This window comes from Hydra vulgaris, chromosome 12, assembly GCF_038396675.1.
Source record: "Hydra vulgaris chromosome 12, alternate assembly HydraT2T_AEP".
NCBI classification, from domain to species: Eukaryota; Metazoa; Cnidaria; class Hydrozoa; order Anthoathecata; family Hydridae; genus Hydra; species Hydra vulgaris.
This window is the reverse complement of record NC_088931.1, coordinates 83876149-83900000: the sequence shown is the minus strand read 5'-3', so window position 1 is coordinate 83900000 and position 23852 is coordinate 83876149. Positions and strand designations below refer to the sequence as shown.

General features: G+C 31.0%; 1 protein-coding gene across 1 annotated transcript in view; it reads left to right on the top strand.

The window, feature by feature from the left end:
* The window catches only part of LOC105845302 (spindle assembly abnormal protein 6 homolog), a 62990-nt gene that overhangs the window by 17102 nt on the left and 22036 nt on the right, over nucleotides 1-23852 (top strand). Inside the window, exons 4-14 of the mRNA XM_065814723.1 lie at nucleotides 8170-8274; nucleotides 11109-11277; nucleotides 13806-13883; nucleotides 13958-14077; nucleotides 14167-14235; nucleotides 14608-14655; nucleotides 18786-18860; nucleotides 18950-19096; nucleotides 19192-19239; nucleotides 23361-23450; nucleotides 23527-23580. Coding sequence (XP_065670795.1) covers nucleotides 8170-8274; nucleotides 11109-11277; nucleotides 13806-13883; nucleotides 13958-14077; nucleotides 14167-14235; nucleotides 14608-14655; nucleotides 18786-18860; nucleotides 18950-19096; nucleotides 19192-19239; nucleotides 23361-23450; nucleotides 23527-23580 — 1003 coding nt within the window. The remainder of the gene's footprint in view (nucleotides 1-8169; nucleotides 8275-11108; nucleotides 11278-13805; nucleotides 13884-13957; nucleotides 14078-14166; nucleotides 14236-14607; nucleotides 14656-18785; nucleotides 18861-18949; nucleotides 19097-19191; nucleotides 19240-23360; nucleotides 23451-23526; nucleotides 23581-23852) is intronic.

The window sequence follows — 23852 nt, the reverse complement described above, 5'->3', positions numbered from 1 at the left end:
AAGTTCATTGGTGTGAACCATGAACTACCATGGTGTGAAACCATGGTAGTTCATGGTGTGAACCATGAAGTACCATGGTGTGAAAAGTTCACAAGAAACTCAAAATCAGAGGCGTTTATCCACTGCATCATCTACAGGGTCGTTTAAAGCTGCAAGCATTTCAAGTGTTACCTCTGGATCACAAGGCTCAATTCCATCAAGTATATCGCAACAAATTTATCAATCTGTCAGCACTCCACCAACAGAAAGATTGACTCAACCAGTAAGACCACCTGTTGCACCTGTTGCTCCAATTATCACAAAAATACCTGCTGTACCTTCTTCCCCGGCTCCACCACCACCTACAAGTGCTGGTGGCCCTCCTCAACATATTCCGAAAGCTCCCCCTACTAGTTATTCTGACAGTGCTATGCCTCCGCCTCCAATATTTGTGCCCGAACCTGATTATGATGGTAAGTTACATCCAACTGCAACCTCTACCCCTAGAAAGTTATCAAATTCTATTTTGACTGAAAATGATCCTAATTTTGTCCCAAAAGAACGTTTTTCAATAAGTAAAAGACTTTCTATAAATTTTGGAAATAAAGAAAAAAAAATTCATAAAAGTAATTCTAATATTTCTATATCTTCATTAAACTCTCCTCGCAATATTTCTATATCTTCTTTAAATTCTCCTCGAAATTCACCATTAGGCAGTGATAAGGCTGTAGTTACTCAACCTGTTCAGCCAAATGTACTGTTTCAATCTTCCCTACCGTTGACACCACAACATCAAGAATCTCAACTGCCAACTCCAACACCACCACTGCTGTTACCATTGTCACCATCGTCATCTCCACCATCACCACCACCAACACATTTCCAAGTAGTTTTGTCACAAAAATCATTTTCTGAACCTTTTACAAGTTCATCTTCAGATTTAAATAAAAATTGCAGTGTTCCAGCTGCTACTTTATTATCAACACCACCGCCTGTGCTACAATTGTCACTGCCGCTGCCACCTCTGCCACCACCACCTCCACCTCTACCACCACCACCACCTTTTCAAGTAGTTTTGTCACAAAAATCATTTTCTGAACCTCTTACAAGTTCATCTTTAGATTTAACTAAAAATTGCAGTGCTCTAGCTGCTACTTCATTATCTAATACTTCAACTCATTCTACTTGTTCTATAGAACCTTTTTCTTCATTGCATCCAATATCAAACTCCCTTTCAGTACTTCCACCATCATTACCAGAACGTCTCAGTTCATTGTCATGTTCTGTTTCTCCAGCACCTCTCGATTTTCCATCACCTATTTCTCTGGACTTATCTTTAGCACCTTCTCCACCCTCTCCATTGCCATCACAATTACCTTTTCCTGCGCTGTGTTCTTTGCCTCCAATTATTACCACCGAACCTCAATCTTCGTTACATGTGTTTTCAAAATCTTCTTCAGTATATCCACCAGCATTGCCCAAGCGTCTTGATTCTTTATCACTTTCTGCTTCTTCACTATCTCCTGATTTTCCAGCACCTATTTTCACGGACTTTCCATCAGAACTATCTTCTCCAGTAATTCCATCCCCTCCACCTCCGGCATTTTCTTCTCTACCACCTGTTTCTCTGGAATCAAGTATTTCAGCATTTCCAGATCCTTTATGTTTTTTGTCACCTTCGCCTTCACCCCCTCCTTTACCATCAGAGAATCAATTTCTATTAGAACCTTTTTTACCTCCCTATTGTACACCTCTCTCTAATAACCAAAAAAATAGCAATGAAACTGAGCAATGCTGCCATAGCAACATAGTAAGTCATCAGTCCATTAATTTTGCTGCATCAGAAAATGTTCCTTTTTTTATAAATAATAAAATAACAGACAATATATTTTCTAACACAATTGTTTATACCTCAGATTTTCCTCCTCTGCCCCCAATTTTACCCCAAGAATCTTTTAAAACTCAGTCAGTTTTTCCTGTTGATCTTGAAGATTGTTTTTATGACAGTAAGTAAAATTGTTATGGTCTTTTTCATTTTTTTATCTTTTATTATTTTAGTTAAAGATGTAAAATATATATATTAGGCTCTAATTATTTTATTTAAAGATCTAAAATATATATAGTTCACTTAATCTACAGTTCGGTTCATTTAAAAATATTTTTTTTAAATGTGACTGTATCTATTACTATTATTTAAAGTCAACCAATCACAGCTTTGTTTTAAAGTATTTTTAATTTGGGTAATGGTATGTCACAATTAAATCTCATGATACTGTATAAGAACTTGATGAACCAAAGTGTGCGGCTTTCAAATTCAAACCAACAAAATATGCAGTTTTTGAATTTAGACCAACAAATTGTGTAGCAATCAAATTCAGAAGCATAAGTAAATTCTGCAATAATTTTTAGGATAAAATTAGATTCAAATTGAATCGATCAGTTCAAACAATTAAATATTTTTGTTTTTTAAAATTTATACTAATACTTTGAAGGTATATAAGCAAGTTGTGTGTCACTTGACAAGCTGGTAATCTATACAAGTTGTGTGTCACTTAACAAGCTGGTAACCTATACAAGTTGTCTGCCACTCAACAAGCCTGTAATTAGTAGCAATCCTTAGAAATTTGTTTATATATATATATATATATATATATATATATATATATATATATATATATATATATATATATATATATATATTTGTTTATATATATATATATATATATATATATATATTTGTTTATATATATATATATATCTATATATATATATATCACATGTAACCCAGTACAATCTGCTTCATGTCCTGCTGCCTTGTAGGATACGCCTTTTTAGGCAAAGGCTAGGAGATGCCAACTCCAATTTAAAACACCCCCTGCCTTGGGGCTCTTGGTTGAGTAAAGGCTAGAGATGGTGTCTCGATAAAAATACTCATCTTGGGCAGATATTAAATGCACCCAGCTACTGTCTTGTAGAAGGCCTCCTAGGCAAAGACTTAAGGGGTAAACAGATTCTATCTGTTGACCAGCCTCGCACCCCTTCTTCATCTATTAGGCTGGCGCAGATGTATTTTTAATACATTGTTTCCAGTTTAGGATGTTGAAAGCTGGATCTTCTTGACTCAATGCATGGGTTTGCTTGTGTCACTGTTTTTATGACTAGGCAACTCATTCTATTATCTCCTTATGAGGGTACAGCTCTAAAACTCAGTTTTATGGTTCTGAGGCCGGCTGGTAGTCAGGTTTCCCGAACTCTGTGGTAGCTCTCAGAGAGGCTGATTCCATCAACAGCTGAAAAATATCAAAGTATTAACAGTGCCATGTTGCGCATGGATGGTGTCCCTGTTTGTACTTTTGGTGTGCATTGCGGAGGCCACATTTGGAGCCCTTTGTTACGGCTTAGGGTTTATTAGTAGTAATGAGGCAATTGCTTGGGCTATTAAACGGTGTTCTGAGTACTATCTATGCTTTGAGTCAAGTTCTTCAATCTAATTTAAAAATGAATAAAGTACCAAAAACTATAAGACACAAAAAACCATCATCATCACCAAGTTCTCTAAACCTATCATTCACTAATATTCGTGGTCTTCGAAGTAACTTTTCTTCTGTTGAGTCTTATCTCTTGCAAAGTTCACCAGACCTACTTGCTCTTTGTGAGACTAATTTGAGTTCGGCTGTCTCATCTTGTGATCTTAGTGTTGATGGTTATCTTCCTCTGATTCGTAAAGACTCCAATAGTCACATGCTTGGCCTGGGCATTTACATTCGTAAGAATTCACCTGTTTGTCGTGAAACTAGGTTTGAATCCACAGACTTTTCTTTCATGTGCTTTCGTTTAGCACCACTTCACTCTATTGCCTTTCTCTTTGTTCTATATCGATCTCCTTCATCTCAAGACTGTACTCTTTTTGATGTTATTTCTGATCATATTGACCAAGCCCTCTCTCTTTATCCATCAGCTAATATAGTTGTTGTCGGTGACTTTAATGCTCACCACTCTGAATGGCTTGGCTCTAGTGTCAGTGACTCTGCAGGCATTAAAGCCCACAACTTTTGCCTTTCACAATCCCTAACTCAAATAGTCAACTTTCCAACTCGCTTTCCTGACAACCCTAATCATTTACCTTCTCTACTCGACTTATGTCTTGTTTCTGATCCTAGTCAGTGCTCAGTTTCTCCACATTCACCCTTAGGTGCTTCTGATCACAGTTTGATCTCTTTAAAACTAATATCTCATTCTTCTTCATCACCTGAATACCCCTACTATCGAACCTCTTACAACTACAGTAAAGCTGACTGGGATTCTTTCCGTGATTTTCTTCGTGATGGCCCTTGGGTAGAAATCTTTCAACTTCCTGTCGACAAATGTGCTTCTTATATAACTTCGTGGATTCAGGCTGGCATGGAATCTTTTATTCCCTCTCGACGATTCCAGGTCAAGCCTCACTCTCCTCCATGGTTTTCCTCACACTGTGCTGCTGCGATTGCCAATCGAAACCGTTACTTCCATATTTATCAGCAAAACAATTCTCCAGAAAACAGACGTCTGTTTATTACTGCTAGAAACAACTGTAAAAAGGTTTTGTCTAACGCCAAAACCCGCTATTCTCAGGTCATGAAATCTTGTATCTCATCTCAAAAATTAGGCTCTCGTGACTTCTGGAGAATCTTTAATAATATCAATAATAAGGGCAAATCTATAATTCCACCTCTCTTGTATGGTTCAGACTTTGTCACCTCACCTAAAGACAAAGCCGAACTGTTTGCTAAAAACTTTTCATCAATATCATCTCTTGATTCCACTAGTTGCGTTCTACCTGATATTGCCAACAAACAGGTTGATCTACTGCTTGATATTCATATCACTTCAGCATCTGTATCTAAAGTGATTTCCTGTCTAGACTCTTCTACAGCTGGTGGCCCAGACAACATACCTGTTATTGTCTTGCAGAAGTGTTCTCCAGAGCTGTCGTCTATACTCTCAAAACTATTCAACAAGTGCTTATCAGAGTCTTGTTTTCCAGCCTGCTGGAAAGCCGCATCTGTTATCCCTATCTTCAAAAATTCTGGGGAGCGATCTGATTCGTCTAACTACCGTCCCATAAGTCTTCTTCCTATCATAAGCAAGGTTTTTGAATCTTTAATTAACAAACACTTAGTTTCTCATCTTGAATCTAATAACTTACTTTCTGACCATCAATATGGATTTCGATCTTCTCGTTCTACAGCTGATTTGCTAACAGTAATAACTGACAGGTTTTATCGTGCATTAGATGAAGGTGGAGAGGTTAAGGCCATCGCTCTTGACATTTCAACAGCGTTTGATAAAGTTTGGCATGCTGGTCTTCTCCATAAGCTTTCTTCTTATGGTGTATCCAGCAACATCTTTAAGATCATTGAATCCTTCCTTTCCAATCGTAGCATAAAAGTTGTCCTCAATGGACAACACTCTTCTTCTTATTCTGTAACTTCAGGGGTTCCTCAAGATTCTATCCTTGGCCCTATACTCTTTTTAATTTACATTAACGATCTTCCAGATATTCTCACATCTAAGGTGGCATTGTTTGCTGATGATACTACCATTTATTCTTGTCGTGATAAGAAACCAACACCCTCTGATTGCCTGGAGGGGGCATTTGAGCTTGAAAAGGATATCACTTCTGCTACAGCATGGGGCTCACAGTGGCTGGTGAACTTTAATTCAGATAAAACTCAATTTTTTTCAGCCAATCGTTATCGCAATAATTTAGATCTTCCTATATTTATGAACGGTGATGTACTCGATGAGTCACCTACTCTTCATCTTCTAGGATTAACTCTTACTTCCAATCTTTCTTGGAAACCATATATCAAATTGGTTGCAAAATTAGCATCTGCTAAGGTTGCATCTCTTTATCGAGCTCGCCACTTTCTTACTCTGGATTCTATTCTCTACCTCTATAAATCTCAAATCCGGCCTTGTATGGAATACTGTTGCCATATCTGGGGCGGATCTTCTAATGATGCCCTTTCTCTTTTAGACAAGGTGCAAAAACGCATTGTAAACATAGTTGGACCTGCTCTTGCAGCCAACCTTCAACCATTATCACATCGTCGTAATGTTGCTTCTCTTTCTCTTTTTTACAAATACTATAATGGGCACTGCTCAAAAGAGCTAACGTCTCTTGTGCCATCTACTAAAATTCATTCTCGTGTTACTCGTCATTCAATTAAGTGTCATCCTTTTTCTGTGACTGTTCCTAAGTGCTCCAAAAACGCTTATTCGTCTAGTTTTTTTCCTCAAACATCAGCTCTTTGGAATTCGCTTCCTTCATCTTGCTTTCCTGATTCATATAATTTGCAATCTTTTAAATCGTCCGTCAATCGTTATCTTGCTCTACAATCTTCATCTTTTCTCTTACAGTAACTTCCAACTTTATTTAGTGGCTGCTTGCAGCCTTGTTGGAAGCGAAGATGTTTTAAAAAAAAAAAAAAAAAAAAAGGTGTAACAACACCTTTTTTGTATAAATACCCTTTTACTTAAATCATTTAATCATTGACAGGAAAACCAAACTCAGATAATTTTATTGCATATGCCTTAAACATGTCTTCTTCTTTTGTTAATATCTGCTGACCACCATACTTTTTAGGATATTTTTTTTATGGCCACTACAGTCAAGGAGGCTACTTTTAGTTGTGGTTACAACCCTTGCTCAATTTTATAACTCCGAAACATGGACCTTGACGAACAAGGCTGCTGTGCTGAGAAACAAGTTGGATGTGGTACTAGCAAGGTATTGGTGGGGATCGAACTTGAAACTTCTTGCTTATAAGGCTCTCTACCACCACACCACTACCACATCATCAGGATATATCTGTTTTATTTTGTTTTTTAATGTTGACTTTGGTGAGTTGTATTTTAAAACTGCTTGTCTTTGAGTAAATAAACCATTCTTTAAATCTTTTAATGCATTTTCTAACTGTTCCAAAGTATAAGTAACATTTTTTCTTCCATGATTTGGCTTGTAATTTTGTGGCATATTTAAACTAAGAACATTACAAATTTCACTATACTTTTATACTTAGCAACTGCAAAATGTGTATATTTATCATTCTAACATAGTAACTGCCATACTCCAACTAACATGCAGCATTTCTGATTCTTTTTAAAAATTTTATTATACACTAGTAGTATTCATCGATTGGTCTAAACTTTTAATACAGTCGATCACTACATTTTATTAAAAAGGTTAGAGCTTCTTGGAGTTTTTGCTGACAAAAACCAATCCTGGAAAAAAAAATTGGTAACATCTCCATGAAATTTTCTAAAAGTATTGGAACTATACTATAATGTAGCTAGACATATGTTAAATAACAATTAAAGCAACTATTTGTTTATCAACTGCCATTTAACTGATGCAAATATTGTATGGGGAAGCGTGCACAAAACTAACTTAAATTCTTTATCAACATCAGAAGTACAAAGCTTGCTTAATTAATTTTGCAAATTATTTTTCAAATTCAAAACCACTTCTGAGAGAAATGAAAGCCTTAAATGTATACAAACTAAATGTTTATAATGTTTTATGCTTCATGTTTAAATCTAAAAATTGTTTTTCTCCTGATGTATTTATAAACCTTTATAATGTAAAACCCATAAACAAATACAATCTTCGTAATGAAAAAATCTCCAAGAACCTTTCTGCTAAACTAAATTTGAACAGCTATTTATTTCTTATTTGAATAGTTTTGCCTAACTTTGATCTGTCTTTGGAATGGACTTTTACTTCTTTCAAACAAAAGTTAAAAAAAGTCATCTTTTCAACAGAATATATATTTTTTCTTGTTTTTAGTTCTTTTGTTTCATGAAATTTATTTAGTATATTTATATTTTATATGCACAGTTATATATAGTTTATGTTGATTTATTTTTATTGGTTAATTTTCATTTTTTTATTATTATTATATTTGATATTGTAAAGGGCTTCATGATAAGATTGCATGATCTTCTGGAAGTCCTGCCAATTATGTTTGTAATAAAGCTGTTCTGCAATATTTTTTTTTTTTTTATTGAAAGCAAATAAAAATAATAAAATGAAAATTGGGAAATTAGACTTAACATGTTAACATTTAGTACTTTTATGTAAAATTTATTGTAAGTAAAATTATATATATATTTTTTTATTATCATTATTATTAATTTTTTTTACAGTTTAAAAAGTGAGCAAGGTTTGTTGATTGATTTTAATTCATTTCCAAAGAAGTTTATTGATTTACTTGAGTTGTGTATTGCTGAGCAAAGTAATTCGTTGCCAAGGTAATTTAGTTGACTATTGATTTTAGATTCTGCCAATAATAAAATTGAAATAAAAATTTAAAAAAGTATTAATATAGGGTTGGAAAAACTCAAATAAACAAGTAAATCATGTTAAAATGACTCTTACCATTTAAAATACTTTAAGAGTTTTTTTTTTTTTTTTTGTATATATAACAAGTTTGTTATCAGTTTTATGGCTTTTATTATGCTTAGTTTCACAATCATATTTTATACCATTTTTAACATATATATTTTAACTGATAATGACTATATGTCAAAACATGTTTTGAATTAAAATAAAAAAATATTTTTAAATAAAATTAAAAAAGTTGTTTTATTTTTTGAATTATTTGATTGCTTTTTGATCTATCTTGATTTATTGATTGGTATTGATTCTATATTGTATTTCTATGATACCCATCATATGACCTTTTGCTGGACCCAAGAATTTATTGTTTTTTTATTATAATTTTTTTTTATTTATTTATAGTTTTTTCAAATTTTTTTTTTGAAAAGATTTTCTTATCAACTTTAGTTAAAAATTTCATGTACTGGAGTTCATGTTTCATGTACTAGAGTTATTTAAATGGCAATCATATACAAAATGGTTGTTCTTTGATAATTTTACAGCATTATTTAGTGCATCTAAACAGTTGGTGTACAAACATTAACTGATTAACTGGTTTTATATATTTCTCCTTGTTTTCAATCAGTTATTGTAGTGGTGGTTGTGGTAGTTGTGGTGGTGTCAAAATCTTTGCATTTTCATTCATCAATATCTTTTACAAATGTCTTTATGGTCAGATAGTCTTACCAAAATTGTGGCTCGGAAATCAAAGATTTGGACATCAGCATTTATAAAAAACTGTGGTTTTGGTTTTAATTTAAAAAACAAAATGCATTTAACCGTGGTTTTTGGTTTTTCTTGTTAAATAATAAAACTTATGTAAGTTTATCTTGCATTATTTATTAAAAAAGTGATTAAACAAAATGTTCTAACATTATGTTTATATTTCGAAATAAACTTACAGTGACTTATTTTTATCTCGTAAAAAATTTTTAAGAAAAGTTAAAATTTTAATGATTCATCAGATAATCGTGATCTGTGCAGCTCAAAAAAACGCGTTCGACATCTGTTGATGTGGGCTTTATAGAGAGTATCACATTGTAAATTTTTTCAAGATTTTCATTTCTTTTGCCTGTATAACAAAAACCTCAGGCTATTGATAGTAATTTTATGACCCAAAATATGGTTCAGCAAAGTTGTTGTGGATCCACCGGAGCATGTTACAACAGAACTGCATCTATTACAGATGCTTTCAACTTATGAGTTTGAAATTTTACGCCGGGCAGCAAACTGATGACATGATTTATCTGGAAAATATATTTTCAAAATATATTTCCTTCAAATATATTTTCAAAAAATTAAATAATTGATAGAAACATTATTGTGAATTGTTTTTACTACATATTTATACTTTAATACTTTGTTGAACCAAAATAAACACTAAAAATATCCGTATGTTTTTTTAAGGAATAAAAATCTTTAATATAAAGAATAGACCATTTTATTTGGGTGTTTGAATACTTTATATTTAAATATATTTGTGTGTTTTATTCAATATTCGAACATTTTTTTTGGAATACTTGAACAATTTTGAAAATGAAAAGACATGTTAAGCTTTCCAGCAAAATACAATCTAAATAATAAAATAAAAATTTTATTACTTACAAATTTTTTTTTTTTCCTTCTATAATAAATAAACAAGACATAAAAAAATGCTAAAATTGTTTTTGAAAACCAACGGTTTTTATTTATATCGGTTTTGACCAAAACCTGTGGTATTTGGTTATTGGTTAAAACCGATTGGAAATCCTAGACATTGGTGATTGAAAATTAAATTTAACTGACCTAGTTCCTAGCTTCTTTATCACAGCTGCAATTTGAACTAGTAATTATATTCAAATTGAGAGTTTTTTTTGGAAATTATCCAAGCTAGACTCAAACTGTTTATTTCTTGTCTAAGTAAGATTTAAATTGTTAATTTCTTGTCCAAGCTAGACTCAAATTGTTAATTAATCCACAATTTCTTAATAATATATAGATTTTTTTTCAAAATCGCGTTAAATTATATGGCAAGATTTAATGTGATTTTGACAAAAAAAACATGTGGTCATTTTGTTACTTGCAGTCATTTAATTACTTGCGGTCATTTCATTACTTGCAAGTAAAATAAATTTTTACATTTTATTTTTTATTAAACAATAATATTATTAAAGTCACATTTTTAAACTTTACCATAAAGTGTCTTTTTAATGCTAAATGAAGCTGTTTTATATAAAATGTAATATTTTTATATAAAGGAGATCACAGGGCCCATGACACGGGTTTCGAAGTGGGGGGGGGGGGGGCTATCATCAATTTTTGAAAAAGTCCTCCATATCTAGATCTTACTTTTTAAAAAAAAAAAACGGTCCTTTACAAAAAAAGTGGTGGCACATTCCTCCTGGCCCCCCCCCCCCTGTGTTGTCAGCCCTGGATCACTGCAAACTTATATACTCTAATATTTTTATGTTCTATGTTTATTTAAGCTATGTAAAAAAAGTTTATTTTTGTAAAATGTGATTTTTCCAAAAAAAAATCAAAATTTACCATAGATTTTTGGTAAAAATAATCAATATTTCCTGATTAAAATTGTCTGGTAACCTTTTTACTCAATTATGGTAAATTATTCTATGCTTACAATTAAAATTAGAAGTAATTTTAGGATTTTTTTTTTTTTTTTTATTAAAAGAATTATTTTGAAAGCTGATAAATTGCTTTTTTATTTTAGATTTTCGTTACATCTATCTATTGGAATATCATCTACTATCTCACAAAGTTTGCTAGAAGTTGTAGAAACTAATCCATTTAAACATTTAGTTCATCTGTCATTAAAGTTTTTACCTGCAAAAAATGAAGAGTTAAAAGCGTACTTAGTTGATTGTTTAAAAAAACTTAAAGTAAAATATATTTGTGAAAATTTTTAATGGTTTTTTTTTCTTGTTTTTGTTTTTTTAACAATTTTTCAGCAAACCAAGCACTATTTTAGTCGGGAGTTTTAGAATTTTAAAAGAAAGTTAAAGAACAGGGATTGGTCAAGAGCTGGTTAGTCATTTAAACAGAATGTTTAAATAACCAATCAGCTGATTGGTCATTTATTTTCATTGAAATGAAAATAAATGACCAATCATCTCAAAATAAGATATTAGAAGTTTCTTAATTAATAGTAAAAAGGCTTTGCTAATAATTGTAAGATAACTGGTTGAAGACTGGTAAGAAGGTAAGAAGGTTGGTTGAGTATTGCTTAAAAGGTTGGGCAATAGCTAAAGAGGTCTGAGCAATTTTTAGAGATTTTTAAAATCAAAACCACAAATACCATTTTCCAGCAGGCAAGAGATCAAGTTTCAGTTGATTTTTGTTAAATTTTAGAAATTAATCACAAGTGTTACGGTGAACACTTTTGTAATATGCAAGTGCTATTGTTATATGAGTTGACAACAAGTTTATATGAGAAATAATTATAACAATGAAAGCTGGAGTGGTTTAAATGTCTAACAGTGGATTAACCTCTTTTTTTGGTATGACAGAAAGAGTGTGGTAGTTAGATTCAGAAAAATTAGAGGAAAAGGTAGTTATTCTTCAATCTTGGGAGAGGTAGGTAAGATCAGACCAAGATATGAGAGATAGAGTGTTAATGACACTTAAAAAATTTTTCAATTTGTGTCAGACAATATCTTTTTGCATTAATTTTGATTTTGGTTTTTTTAAAAAATTGTTCTTGTAATAGAGATGAATGAACTACTTGAAATAATAGTAATCAACGATGGTATGAACCATCAAACAAAGAAATCTAATGTTAGAAATAAAAGAAGCTGCACAAAAAGAAAACTGCAGGTAAAGTAGGTTTGACTGGAAACTGATGAGAAGGAATTAAGACTACTATGCTTGCTTGAATCTAGGAGATTATAAATGAGGTGTAATATTTGGCAAAGAATTAAAAGACATCAGTCCAAGGTTTGTCGTGAAAAAAAATCACAGTAAGAATTCCAGTCCTATAGTAGTTGTAAGAAGATTCTAGTGAAATCATAGCATGATCTGAACCATCAAACAAAGAACAAGGAGGAACTGAGCATAAGTTAGCGTCAGAGACAAGACACAAATCAAGGAATGAAGGTAAGTGAATAGGGTTGTCTAGAAAATGAGTCACAAAGTTAACTATCTGAGCAAAATTTCGAAAAATAATATTTTGGTCAGAACAGGGTCAGAGATCCTAGAGCTAAGTCAGTGTGATGATCATTTATTTCACCAATAACAACAGTGTTGGCTGAGAAATGGCAATGTGATCAGAAACAACATTGAAAAAAGTACAGCCTTGCGAAAAAGGAGATTAATAAAGAACAAATAGGTTAAAGGTTCACCTCTGATTTTACAACAAATATTTGAATTGATGTTTAAGTATAGGCCAAGCATGTTTGGAATTGTTGGAATGAAAGAATAATAGCCATCAACACTGAAGATGATGGTCTGAAGATGATGATCTGAAGATGATGTTCTGAAGATGATGATCTGAAGATAAAACGGCTGAATTGGTCTCACAACAGGCAAGTAGGTCTGGTGAGTTATACAAAAGGTAAGATTCAGCAAATGAAAAGTTACCTTGAATATTTGTAAAAAATAGGGTAAAAGAATTAAGTGGTAATAATAGTTTTTTGCCAAATATATTTTATTAAAACTTTAGCATATACATATAGCAGGAAAGGCCTGAGAATAATATGAAGTATGCTTAAATAAAGGAGAAATATTTTTCAAACAAAGCATTTTTCATTTTGACAATTGTCAAGACAAAATTAAAGACTAATAGAAGAGTGTTTTTACATAACAAAGATAAGACAAACAATACACCCAAAACAATACTTACAATAATAAAAATATATCCATCAGAAAAAAATCATTGCCACTTATGCTTTAACCTGCAATTTATGTGTTGAGTCATAAAGATCTAGTTTTATCATCTTACGCAGGAAACAATGTCACACAGATTTACATCGATACCAGCCTATTAAATAAAAAATGGGTATGGTTATTTAACAGAAATTTTCAGTTCAGAAATTTTCAGAAAGTTTTATATGATGATGATGATGATGATGATGATGATGATGATGATGATGATGATGATGATGATGATGATGATGATGATGATGATGATGATGTTGATGATGATGATGATGATGATGATGATGATGATGATGATGATGATGATGATGATGATGATGATGATGATGATGATGATGATGATGATGATGATGATGATGATGATGATGATGATGATGATGATGATGATTGATGATGATGATGATGATGATTGTTACTGTTGACAAAAGTTATGTTATTTTTTTTTGTTAAAGATTATTTTTATTTTGCTGAATGTTATTTTGCTGGCAAGGTTTCTATGTCAATGTTTTATTGTCACCAAAAGTGTTTACAATAGGGTGAAAATGCATTGTTGCAAAACAAGCTAGCATGTACTGAAAATGATCTTTCTCGACATTTACTTTCTACTCAAAAGGTATATTTTATTATCAATCTTGTCAACATCTTGAAATGTTATCTCAATGTGGTCATAAAACAATTTTTTTTTAGATAATAAATGAGCAATCTAAGGAGATTGATGATTTGAGAAAAGAAACAAACATAAAATTAGAAGAGGCTACCTCTTCTCTTAGTAAAGAACTTTGTATAGAGAAAGAAAATTACAGAAAGGTAAAAAAAATGGATATTTTGTAGAATTCTCTATTTTTTATTAATAATTTATATCTATTTATTCTATATAATTTTTCCTTTGCATTTAGTTGCATTTAATGCTTGAGGAAAAAAGACAATCAGAGCGTGAAACTCTTGGTGAACAATATCGTAAAACAGTAATTATTTGTACTTAGTTTTCCTCTATCCATGATATACTCAGCTTGTTTTTCATTCCTGATGTGCACAACTTGTATTTGCCTCTGTCCTTGATGTATAAGTTAAAGACATCAATTTTAAAAGTCTCGTATTTTTATTTTTTTTTTGCTCATAACATCCTAGGCAAACTTGATTTTAGAAAACAAACTTAGAGTTGTTCTTTGACTATTCCGAAAGCAACTGAATTCAATTTTTTTTTTTTTTTATAAGAGTTTCAATTTTTTATTATGAAAAGTTTGAATAAATATGAAAAGATTTTTATTATAAGAAATTTTTTAGTTAAATGAATAAATGAGAAATGTAATTTTCAGTTGAATGAATTTGTTTTTTAGTTAAATGAGTATGAGAAAAAGATAGAAGATTATCAGAGATCTAATAAGGTATTTGATTGAATAAAAGCTCATAAACAATAATGGCTGATTTAAATTTCATAAACATTAATAGCTGAATTAAATTTTTATAGATTAAAAATTTAAAGCATTTTATGTAATCACTGATATTTAAAGGTTTATATTGGACTAGTTGGTAGGGTGGTCCTAAACTGATAAGTTTTGAAAAAATAATAGAAGCTGGTCTTAATATGTTCCTTTGTAAAAAATCATCCATATAAAATATTTTAGGTATGATTTGTTTGAAGTTTTTTTTTCAGCTTTTTTTTTTGGCTTTAGGTGCCTCAAGAAGACCTAACAGTTTTGTCACAGAGCACCACGGAAGAGCATTTAACTAGGAAGTTCACACCTTCTTCCTTACTGGTGGTGCAAAATATGCCCAGAGCTTGCTTCGAACCTGGATCTATAGCTTTTAAAACAAGGGCTTTAACCACTGCACCATGACTGCATAGTGATTTTAACAATGCAAATTCATTTGTAAGTTTGCATTGAGGAGGGGCTCTCCTGTAGAGCGGCAGGTCAACTGTTATGTTATTTTCACTTATATCAAAATAATTGTTATTTTAAATATATTTGGAAAAGAACATGGCTCCTGGTTTTAAATATATTTGGAAAGAACTATAAGTAACTATTATTTCTATCAATGTGATTCTATCTGAATTAAAATGTGATTCTATGTGAATCTATTATTTCTATCTATTTTTTTTAAAGAAATACTTTTTGTTTTTTTAAAACAAAGTCAGCCAAATACTTGTTGACACATCTCTGTTTGCACATTTAGATGGCTTTTGATCACTTTGCTGACCACTATTTTTCTTTTTATGTCATCTGGTATTTTTTTGGTCAAAGCAAACCAAACCAATTAACTCCTTGAACCTTATGATTTGACATATTGGTCAATGCTGTAGCTACAATTCTCTTGTAGTTACTGCAACAACTGAAGAGGTTTGTAATCATTTGTAGGTGCATATATAAAAAATGATTTTTTTATCCAAGACTTCAGGCAAATGCTGACAATGCAGACACAGATTTTGCAGAGACCCTTTTTTAAGCTTTTCTTTTTTTGACAATTTGAACTAGCTATGAAACACTTGAATCTTTAAAGAATAAATGAACTTAGCCACCCTTCTTGCCTGTTGCATTTCTCCAGAGGCATAAAAATGATTGTCTGGACTTCATTTGTAATTGCACGCAGGTTACTCTAGCAACATAAAACAGATTTTTCAGATCTTTGAAGATATTTTTTTTTAGCAACTTGTGGATTTAGAAAAAGTTTTCAACCATGATCTTTCTTGAGAAGCTAAAAGAATAAATAAATTTTAATTTTTTTTTGTTCTTTTGACTCATTAAAATACAAGCTTTAGTATCAAATTCTGCAATTTATTATTCACTGCAGTTGAGGTTAATTGTTAACTTATTTTCTTTGTAAAGGTAAAGGAAGTAACCAAGAGATACTTTTGAGTCTTTAACATCATCCTGGTGCCTCAGGGGTAGATATCACGAGTTTTCTGTGACATTTTTAAACTATATTTTTAACATAAATCTTAAAACAAAAGTATATCTTCATCTATTATTATTATACTGGTGCAGATGTATTTTTAATACATTGTTTCTAGTTTAGGATGTTGAATGCTGGATCTTCTTGACTCGATGCATGGGTTTTACTTGTGTCTCTGTTTTTATGACTAGGCAACTCATTCTATTAACTCATAATGAGGGTACAGCTCTAAAACTCAGTTTTATGGTTCTGAGGCTGGCTGGTAGTCAGATTTCCCAAACTCTGTGGTAGCTCTCAGAGAGACAGATTCTATCAACAGTTGAAAAATATTAGAGTACTAACAGTGCCATGTTGCGCATGGATGGTGTCTTTGTTTGTACTTTTGGTGTGCATTGTCAAGGCTATATTTGGAGCTCTTTGTCACGGTTTAGGGTTTATTAATAGTAACGAGGCAACTGCTTGGGCTATTAAACAGTGTTCTGAGTACTATCTATGCTTTGAGTCAAGTTCTTCAACAAATTTAAAATTTAAAGTACCAAAAACTATAAAACACAAAAAACCATCATCATCACCAAGTTCTCTAAACCTATCATTCACTAATATTCATGGTCTTCAAAGTAACTTTTCTTCTGTTGAGTTTTATCTCTAGCAATGTTCACCAGACCTACTTGCTCTTTGTGAGACTATTTTGAGTTCAGCTGTCTCATCCTGCGATCTTAGTGTTGATGGCTATCTTCCTTTATTTCATAAAGACTCCAATAGTCACATGTTTGGCTTGGGCATTTACATTCGTAAGAATTCACCCATTTGTTGTGAAACTAGGTTTGAATCCACAGACTATTCTTTCATGTGCTTTTCTTTAGCACCACTTCACTATATCGCCTTTCTCTTTGTTCTATATCGTTCTTCTTCATCTCAAGACTGCACTCTTTTTGATGTTATTTCTGATCATATTGACCAAGCCCTCTCTCTTTATCCATCAGCTAATGTAGTTGTTGTCGGTGACTTTAATGCTCACCACTCTGAATGGCTTGGCTCTAGTGTCAGTGATTCTGCAGGCATTAAAGCCCAAAACTTTTGCCTTTCTCAATCCCTAACTCAAGTAATCAACTTTCCAACTCGCTTTCCAGACAAGCCTAATCATTTACCTTCTCTACTCGACTTATGTCTTGTTTCTGATACTAGTCAGTGCTCAGTTTCTCCACATTCACCCTTAGGTGCTTCTGATCACAGTTTGATCTCTCTAAAACTAATATCTTATTCTTCTTTATCACCTGAATCCCCCTATTATCGTACCTCTTACAACTACCTTAAGCTGACTAAGACTCTTTCCGTGATTTTCTTTGTGATGGCCCTTGGTCTTTTGTCTTCCTGTCGACAAATGTGCTTCTTACATAACCTCATGGATTCAGGCTGGCATGGAATCTTTTGTTTCCTCTCAACGATTCCAGGTCAAGCCTCACTCTCCTCCATGGTTTTCCTCAAACTGTGCTGCTGTGATTGCCAATCGCAACCATTACTTCCATATCTATCAGCAAAACCATTCTCCAGAAAACAGGCGACTGTTTATTACTGCTAGAAACCATTGTAAAAAGGTTTTGTTTAGCGCCAAAGCCCGCTATTCTCAGGTCATGAAATCTCGTATCTTATCTCAAAAATTAGGCTCTTGTGACTTCTGGAGAATCTTTAATAGTATCAATAATAAGGGCAAATCTTTAATTCAACCTCTCTTGTATGGTTCAGACTTTTTCACCTCACCTAAAGACAAAGCTGAATTGTTTGCTAAAAACTTTTCATCAATATTATCTCTTGATTCCACTAGTTGCATTCTACCTGATATAGCCGTCAAACAGGTTAATCCATTGCTTGACATTCGTATCACTCCAGCGTGTGTATCTAAAGTGATTTCCTGTCTAGACTCTTCTACAGCTTGTGGCCCAGACAACATACCTGTTACTGTCTTGCAGAAGTGTTGTCTTCTTATGGTGTGTCTGGCAACATCTTTAAGATTATTGAATTCTTCCTTTCCAATCGTAGTATAAAAGTTGTCCTTGATGGACAGCACACTTCTTCTTATTCTGTAACTTCAGGGGTTCCTCAAGGTTCACTTCTCGGCCCTATACTCTTTTTAATTTACATTAACGATCTTCCAGATATTATCTCATCTAAGGTGGCATTGTTTGCTGATGATACTACCATTTATTTTTGTCGTGATAAGAAACCAACACTCTCTGATTGTTTGGAGGGGGCATTTGAGCTTGAAAAGGATCTCACTTCTGCTACAGCATGGGGCTCACAGTGGTTGGTGAACTTCAATACAGATAAAACAATATGATAAAATTTTTCAAACAATATGATAAAATAAATTAAGTATAAAACTCAATTTTTTTCAGCCAATCGTTTTTTTCAAACAATATGATAAAATAAATTAAGTATATTTAACTTTTAGATATTTTATTACATAAAATACTTCACAGTAATTACATGAAATGCTTTATGATTTTAGTTTTTTTTATGAAATGATTAAGTGAAAAGTTTAGTGCTTACAAAAAGCATGTAATATTTATTCAATTATTATTTTGCTAATTAAAATTAAAAAAATCACTCTAAACATATTTTATAGGAGCTGACAGACCAAAAGTACAAGTATGAATCATTAATTAGAGATTTAAAAACAAAGTTAACAAATCTTGAGGAGGTAATTTTTCAAATATTGAGGAGATTTAACAACATATTTGTTTGTGTTAGGAGTTTACACCATGAAAGATTCAATTGTTTTGTTATTAGGAAAAGCGAGTTACAACTAAAGATCTTCAATATATTCGACGACAAAATACAGCCCTAGATTCTGAGAGACATGAAAGAGATAAAACATTGAATCATCTTCGAACACGGGTTGCAGTTTTAGAACAAGAACTAAAAGATAAAGACCAAGTGAGTTACTTTTTTACTGTATTCTAAATTTTTATTTTATTATTTTTAAATTTTTATGTTCTAGTTTAAAATATTTTTGACACTCTGTTACTCAGGTTGTCAAAAGAACAAATGAGTTGAATGAAACATCTGCTGAGCAAAAGGTTTTTACTTACTTAATACATACATATATATATATATATATATATATATATATATATATATATATATATATATATATATATATATATATATATATATATATATATATATATATATATATATATATATATATATATATATATATATATATATATATATATATATATACAGTGGGCGGCCAAATTATTAGTTACAGTTTGTTTTTTCACAACTACAATTAAATATAGATTTTAAATGAATAAATTTGCTTCTACTCTTACATTCTTAGAGATTTTAATATCAATTTTACCTTATAATTTTTATATTATATCAATAATAATTTTTTACATTTTTTTAATGAAGTTGTAACATTTGTAAACAATTGTGGCAATTTTTAGTATTGATAAGCTAGAATATGCAAAAACCTGCGAAATATGTGTTTTTGCATATTCTTTGCAAAATTTGCGTGACAATGCATGTGTAATAAATGAAAATTTTGTCAACTGTTTCGTGTTTTTGTGACTCTAATGATTAGTAATTTTAACCAAAAATATTTGAACTTTGGTGCCTAAAAATGGGAAAAGCTAAAGATATATCAAACAAAAAAATTTCAGTAATATCTGCTTCATTAAAACATACAAATCACTCCCAAAGAAAAATTGAAAATTTACTTTAAGTTTCTGTGATGACAGTAAGCAGAATTAAAGGTAAACTTGATAAAAAAAATACCTGTACAAAGTGCCAGAATTGAAAAATGTGGGAGGCCACGCATCACCATCTTGAGAAGTGAACAGGCAATTCATTACATTTGTGTTAAAAACCAAAGAAAAAGTACAAAAGCAGTTACTAAAATCATACAAGAAGCCAGTATCAAGATTTCTAACAAAACTACAAGGCGTTGATTAGCAGAACTGGGGTTTAAATGCTACAGACCTTTGAGAATACCTAAACTTACATCAGCAATAAAATTAAAATGCTTCACTTAGGCTAAACAACACCAACATATCTTTGCTAAAGATTGGGAAAATGTAAGTAAATATTTATTTAACTGTTTGTTACAACAGCATTACTGATTAAAACATTTATATGAGTTTTTATATTATTATTTTCATTTTTTTCAGGTGTGTTTTACAGATGAGTACTAATTTAAAATATTAATGGATAATTCTTCTTTTGTTAGACAAAGGAAAGAAGATAAATATAGCCCAGACTGGGTTATGGAGACAGTAAAACACCCTCTAAAGGTGGTGTGATCAGTTGTAAGTGGTATGGGCAGTAGCCCTCTTTATAAAGTCGAAGGGATGAAAAACCAGGATAAATATAAAAAAGTATTAGCTACCAAATTTTTTCCTCAGTAACATGATTGGTTTCCTGATGCATACCAATGCATCTTTATGCATGATTCTGCCCAATGCCATAAAGCTAAATCAGTGACAAGATATTTGGAGTCAAAAAATGCTTCTGTTTTACCATAGCCTGGCAATTCTTCCAACTTAAACCTAATAGAGAACGCCTGGGAACTTTTAAAGCAGATAATTTGGCATGATACTAAAACCAACAAAAAAATTCTCATAGATTCACAATTCCTGGCATAATGATCAGAAATTAAAAGCAAATGTAAAGATTGCATCTAAAGTATGCCAAGAAGGATACAAGCAGTAATTGATGCAAAAGGCGCCCCAACGGTATACTAAAAAATATTTTGTATTATGAGTTTTTATAAATAAATGCTGGAAAAAAAAAAAAAAAACAGTGTTTAATTAAGTGTTTTACTTTTTAAAAAAATATATTTATTTATATTATATTATATTTATATATATATATTTATATTTATTTTATATTTAGCACTAATATTTATATAAAAGTTTAACATAAGAATACGTAAAAAACCTTATAATGGTTAATATGAAATTTTTTGCAAGTGTAACTAATAATTTGGCCGCCCACTGTATATATATATATATATATATATATATATATATATATATATATATATATATATATATATATATATATACATATATATATATATATATACATATATATATATATATATATATATATATATATATATATATATATATATATATATATATATATATATATATATGTATATATATGTATATATATGTATATATATATATTATATATATATATATATATATATATATATATATTACCTACATATATATATATATATATATATATATATATATATGTAAAAGCATCAAAAGTTTTTTTTTTTTTTTTTACTTTTTTTTTATTTATAAAGCAAAAAATCAATTTTAGACTATAAAGCCTAATTAAAAGATGTGAACCCCCATATCATTGCTTGTCAGATCGTTGCTTGGAGTTCAAGTTTGACATTTAAGAAATTATGAGTTTTTTGCTGCTAAGCAGAAAAACAGTTTGAGCAACATACTTTTTGAGGCATCGGGTGGATTTAAACCTTGAACCTTTGGGTTAAGAGCCAACCATTCTTCCAGTAGTCTACTACTGCATTAAAGCTGTTTATAATTAAAGTATTTTGAAGATAGTCTTAGTAAGCTTTATATGAAAGAAGTTTTAGGGGGGATGGAGGGGGTGATGCTGAAAAGGCTACTATAAATTCTCTGAATATTTGCAGGTTATTTATAGTTAGAACTAATAATGCAAGAGAAGATAAAAAGTTTTGCGAAAAAAATGTTTATCTTTCCACAACTGCAGCTTCTTTCTCGCCAGACTTTTTTTGCCTGATTCTTTTCAATTATGGCATTAAACTAATCTTAAGTTTGTTGCCTGTTTTTTTCAATTGGTTTTTGAATCCAATGATGATATAAAATTTTGACATCCAAATTAGCCTCAGAGGGTGTTAGCCAGCCCAATGGCACTGCATTTGCCACGGAATTCCCAAAATTCAATGAAGTAAAAAGGACAATATATTTGAAATAATAGGACAATATTAATAAAAATTCCCAATATTTTGTAGAACAGTAAGAATAAATATTTCCAATAACACAAAAATGCGGTAAAAAATATATAGCTAACACCCTGCCTTTATAATCCAAGTTAGTCTCAATAATTCAAGTTAGTCTCTATATAAAAGTGTTTATTAGAGTTTAAAAGCTGTTGGTGGTGTACTCCTGTCAAATACCTCAAATATTCTCGGTATTTGAGTTTTATGATTCTCATGATTGTATGGTGAGTTGTTTTCTGAAGAAATAAAAAAAGCAAAAAGAAAAAAAGTTATAATATTTTGATTTGATGAGTAAAAAAAGAAAATAGGTTTGAAATCATTTACAATTATTCTAAATAACATAGTAACAAGCAATCTAAATAACACCAAACAAACTAAGTAATGCTATAAGACTTTAAACAAAACAAAAACTTATTCAAAAATATAGAAAATATAGGAAACTAAGGAGTTCAGGTTTTTTAACTTTCTGAAATCTCCTAGAACATACTATAGACTTCATTTTAGAATCCAATGATGATATAAAATTTTGACATCCAAATTAGCCTCAGAGGGTGTTAGCCAGCCCAATGGCACTGCATTTGCCACGGAATTCCCAAAATTCAATGAAGTAAAAAGGACAATATATTTGAAATAATAGGACAATATTAATAAAAATTCCCAATATTTTGTAGAACAGTAAGAATAAATATTTCCAATAACACAAAAATGCGGTAAAAAATATATAGCTAACACCCTGCCTTTATAATCCAAGTTAGTCTCAATAATTCAAGTTAGTCTCTATATAAAAGTGTTTATTAGAGTTTAGAAGCTGTTGGTGGTGTACTCCTGTCAAATACCTCAAATATTCTCGGTATTTGAGTTTTATGATTCTCATGATTGTATGGTGAGTTGTTTTCTGAAGAAATAAAAAAAGCAAAAAGAAAAAAAGTTATAATATTTTGATTTGATGAGTAAAAAAAGAAAATAGGTTTGAAATCATTTACAATTATTCTAAATAACATAGTAACAAGCAATCTAAATAACACCAAACAAACTAAGTAATGCTATAAGACTTTAAACAAAACAAAAACTTATTCAAAAATATAGAAAATATAGGAAACTAAGGAGTTCAGGTTTTTTAACTTTCTGAAATCTCCTAGAACATACTATAGACTTCATTTTAGAGTACATACTATAGACTTCATTTAGCGTCGGCTGGAAATTGATTTAGAAGAAAAATCCAATGCAGTTTTGCAGCTTGATGCCACAATACAATCTGTATCTAAAGAAGTTATGAAGGTATATTTTTCTGAAAGAAGTTATTTATGAATGTCGTGTTTTTTAACAAATTTTTATATTTCTCTTTAACTTTAAGGGTAATGAAATTATACAGAAGTTACAAACTGAATTAAAAGCAACAAAATCTAGAGTAAGTTTTATGTTTTCTTATTTCACAACTTTTTTTTTTTTTTTTTTTTTTTTTTTTTTTGATTCTGCTGTTTATGAGTTCTTATCTACATATCATAACATTGTGCCCAAAGCATACTTTATGCAACGGATCTTTGCTTGTGATAGATTCTTTGGTGTGAGTGCTTGTTTGTAATAAATTCTTTGATGTAAGTGTTTTTTGTAATAAATTCTTCAGTGTGAGTGTTTGTTTGTAATAGATTCTTCAGTGTAAGTGTTTGTTTGTAAAAGATT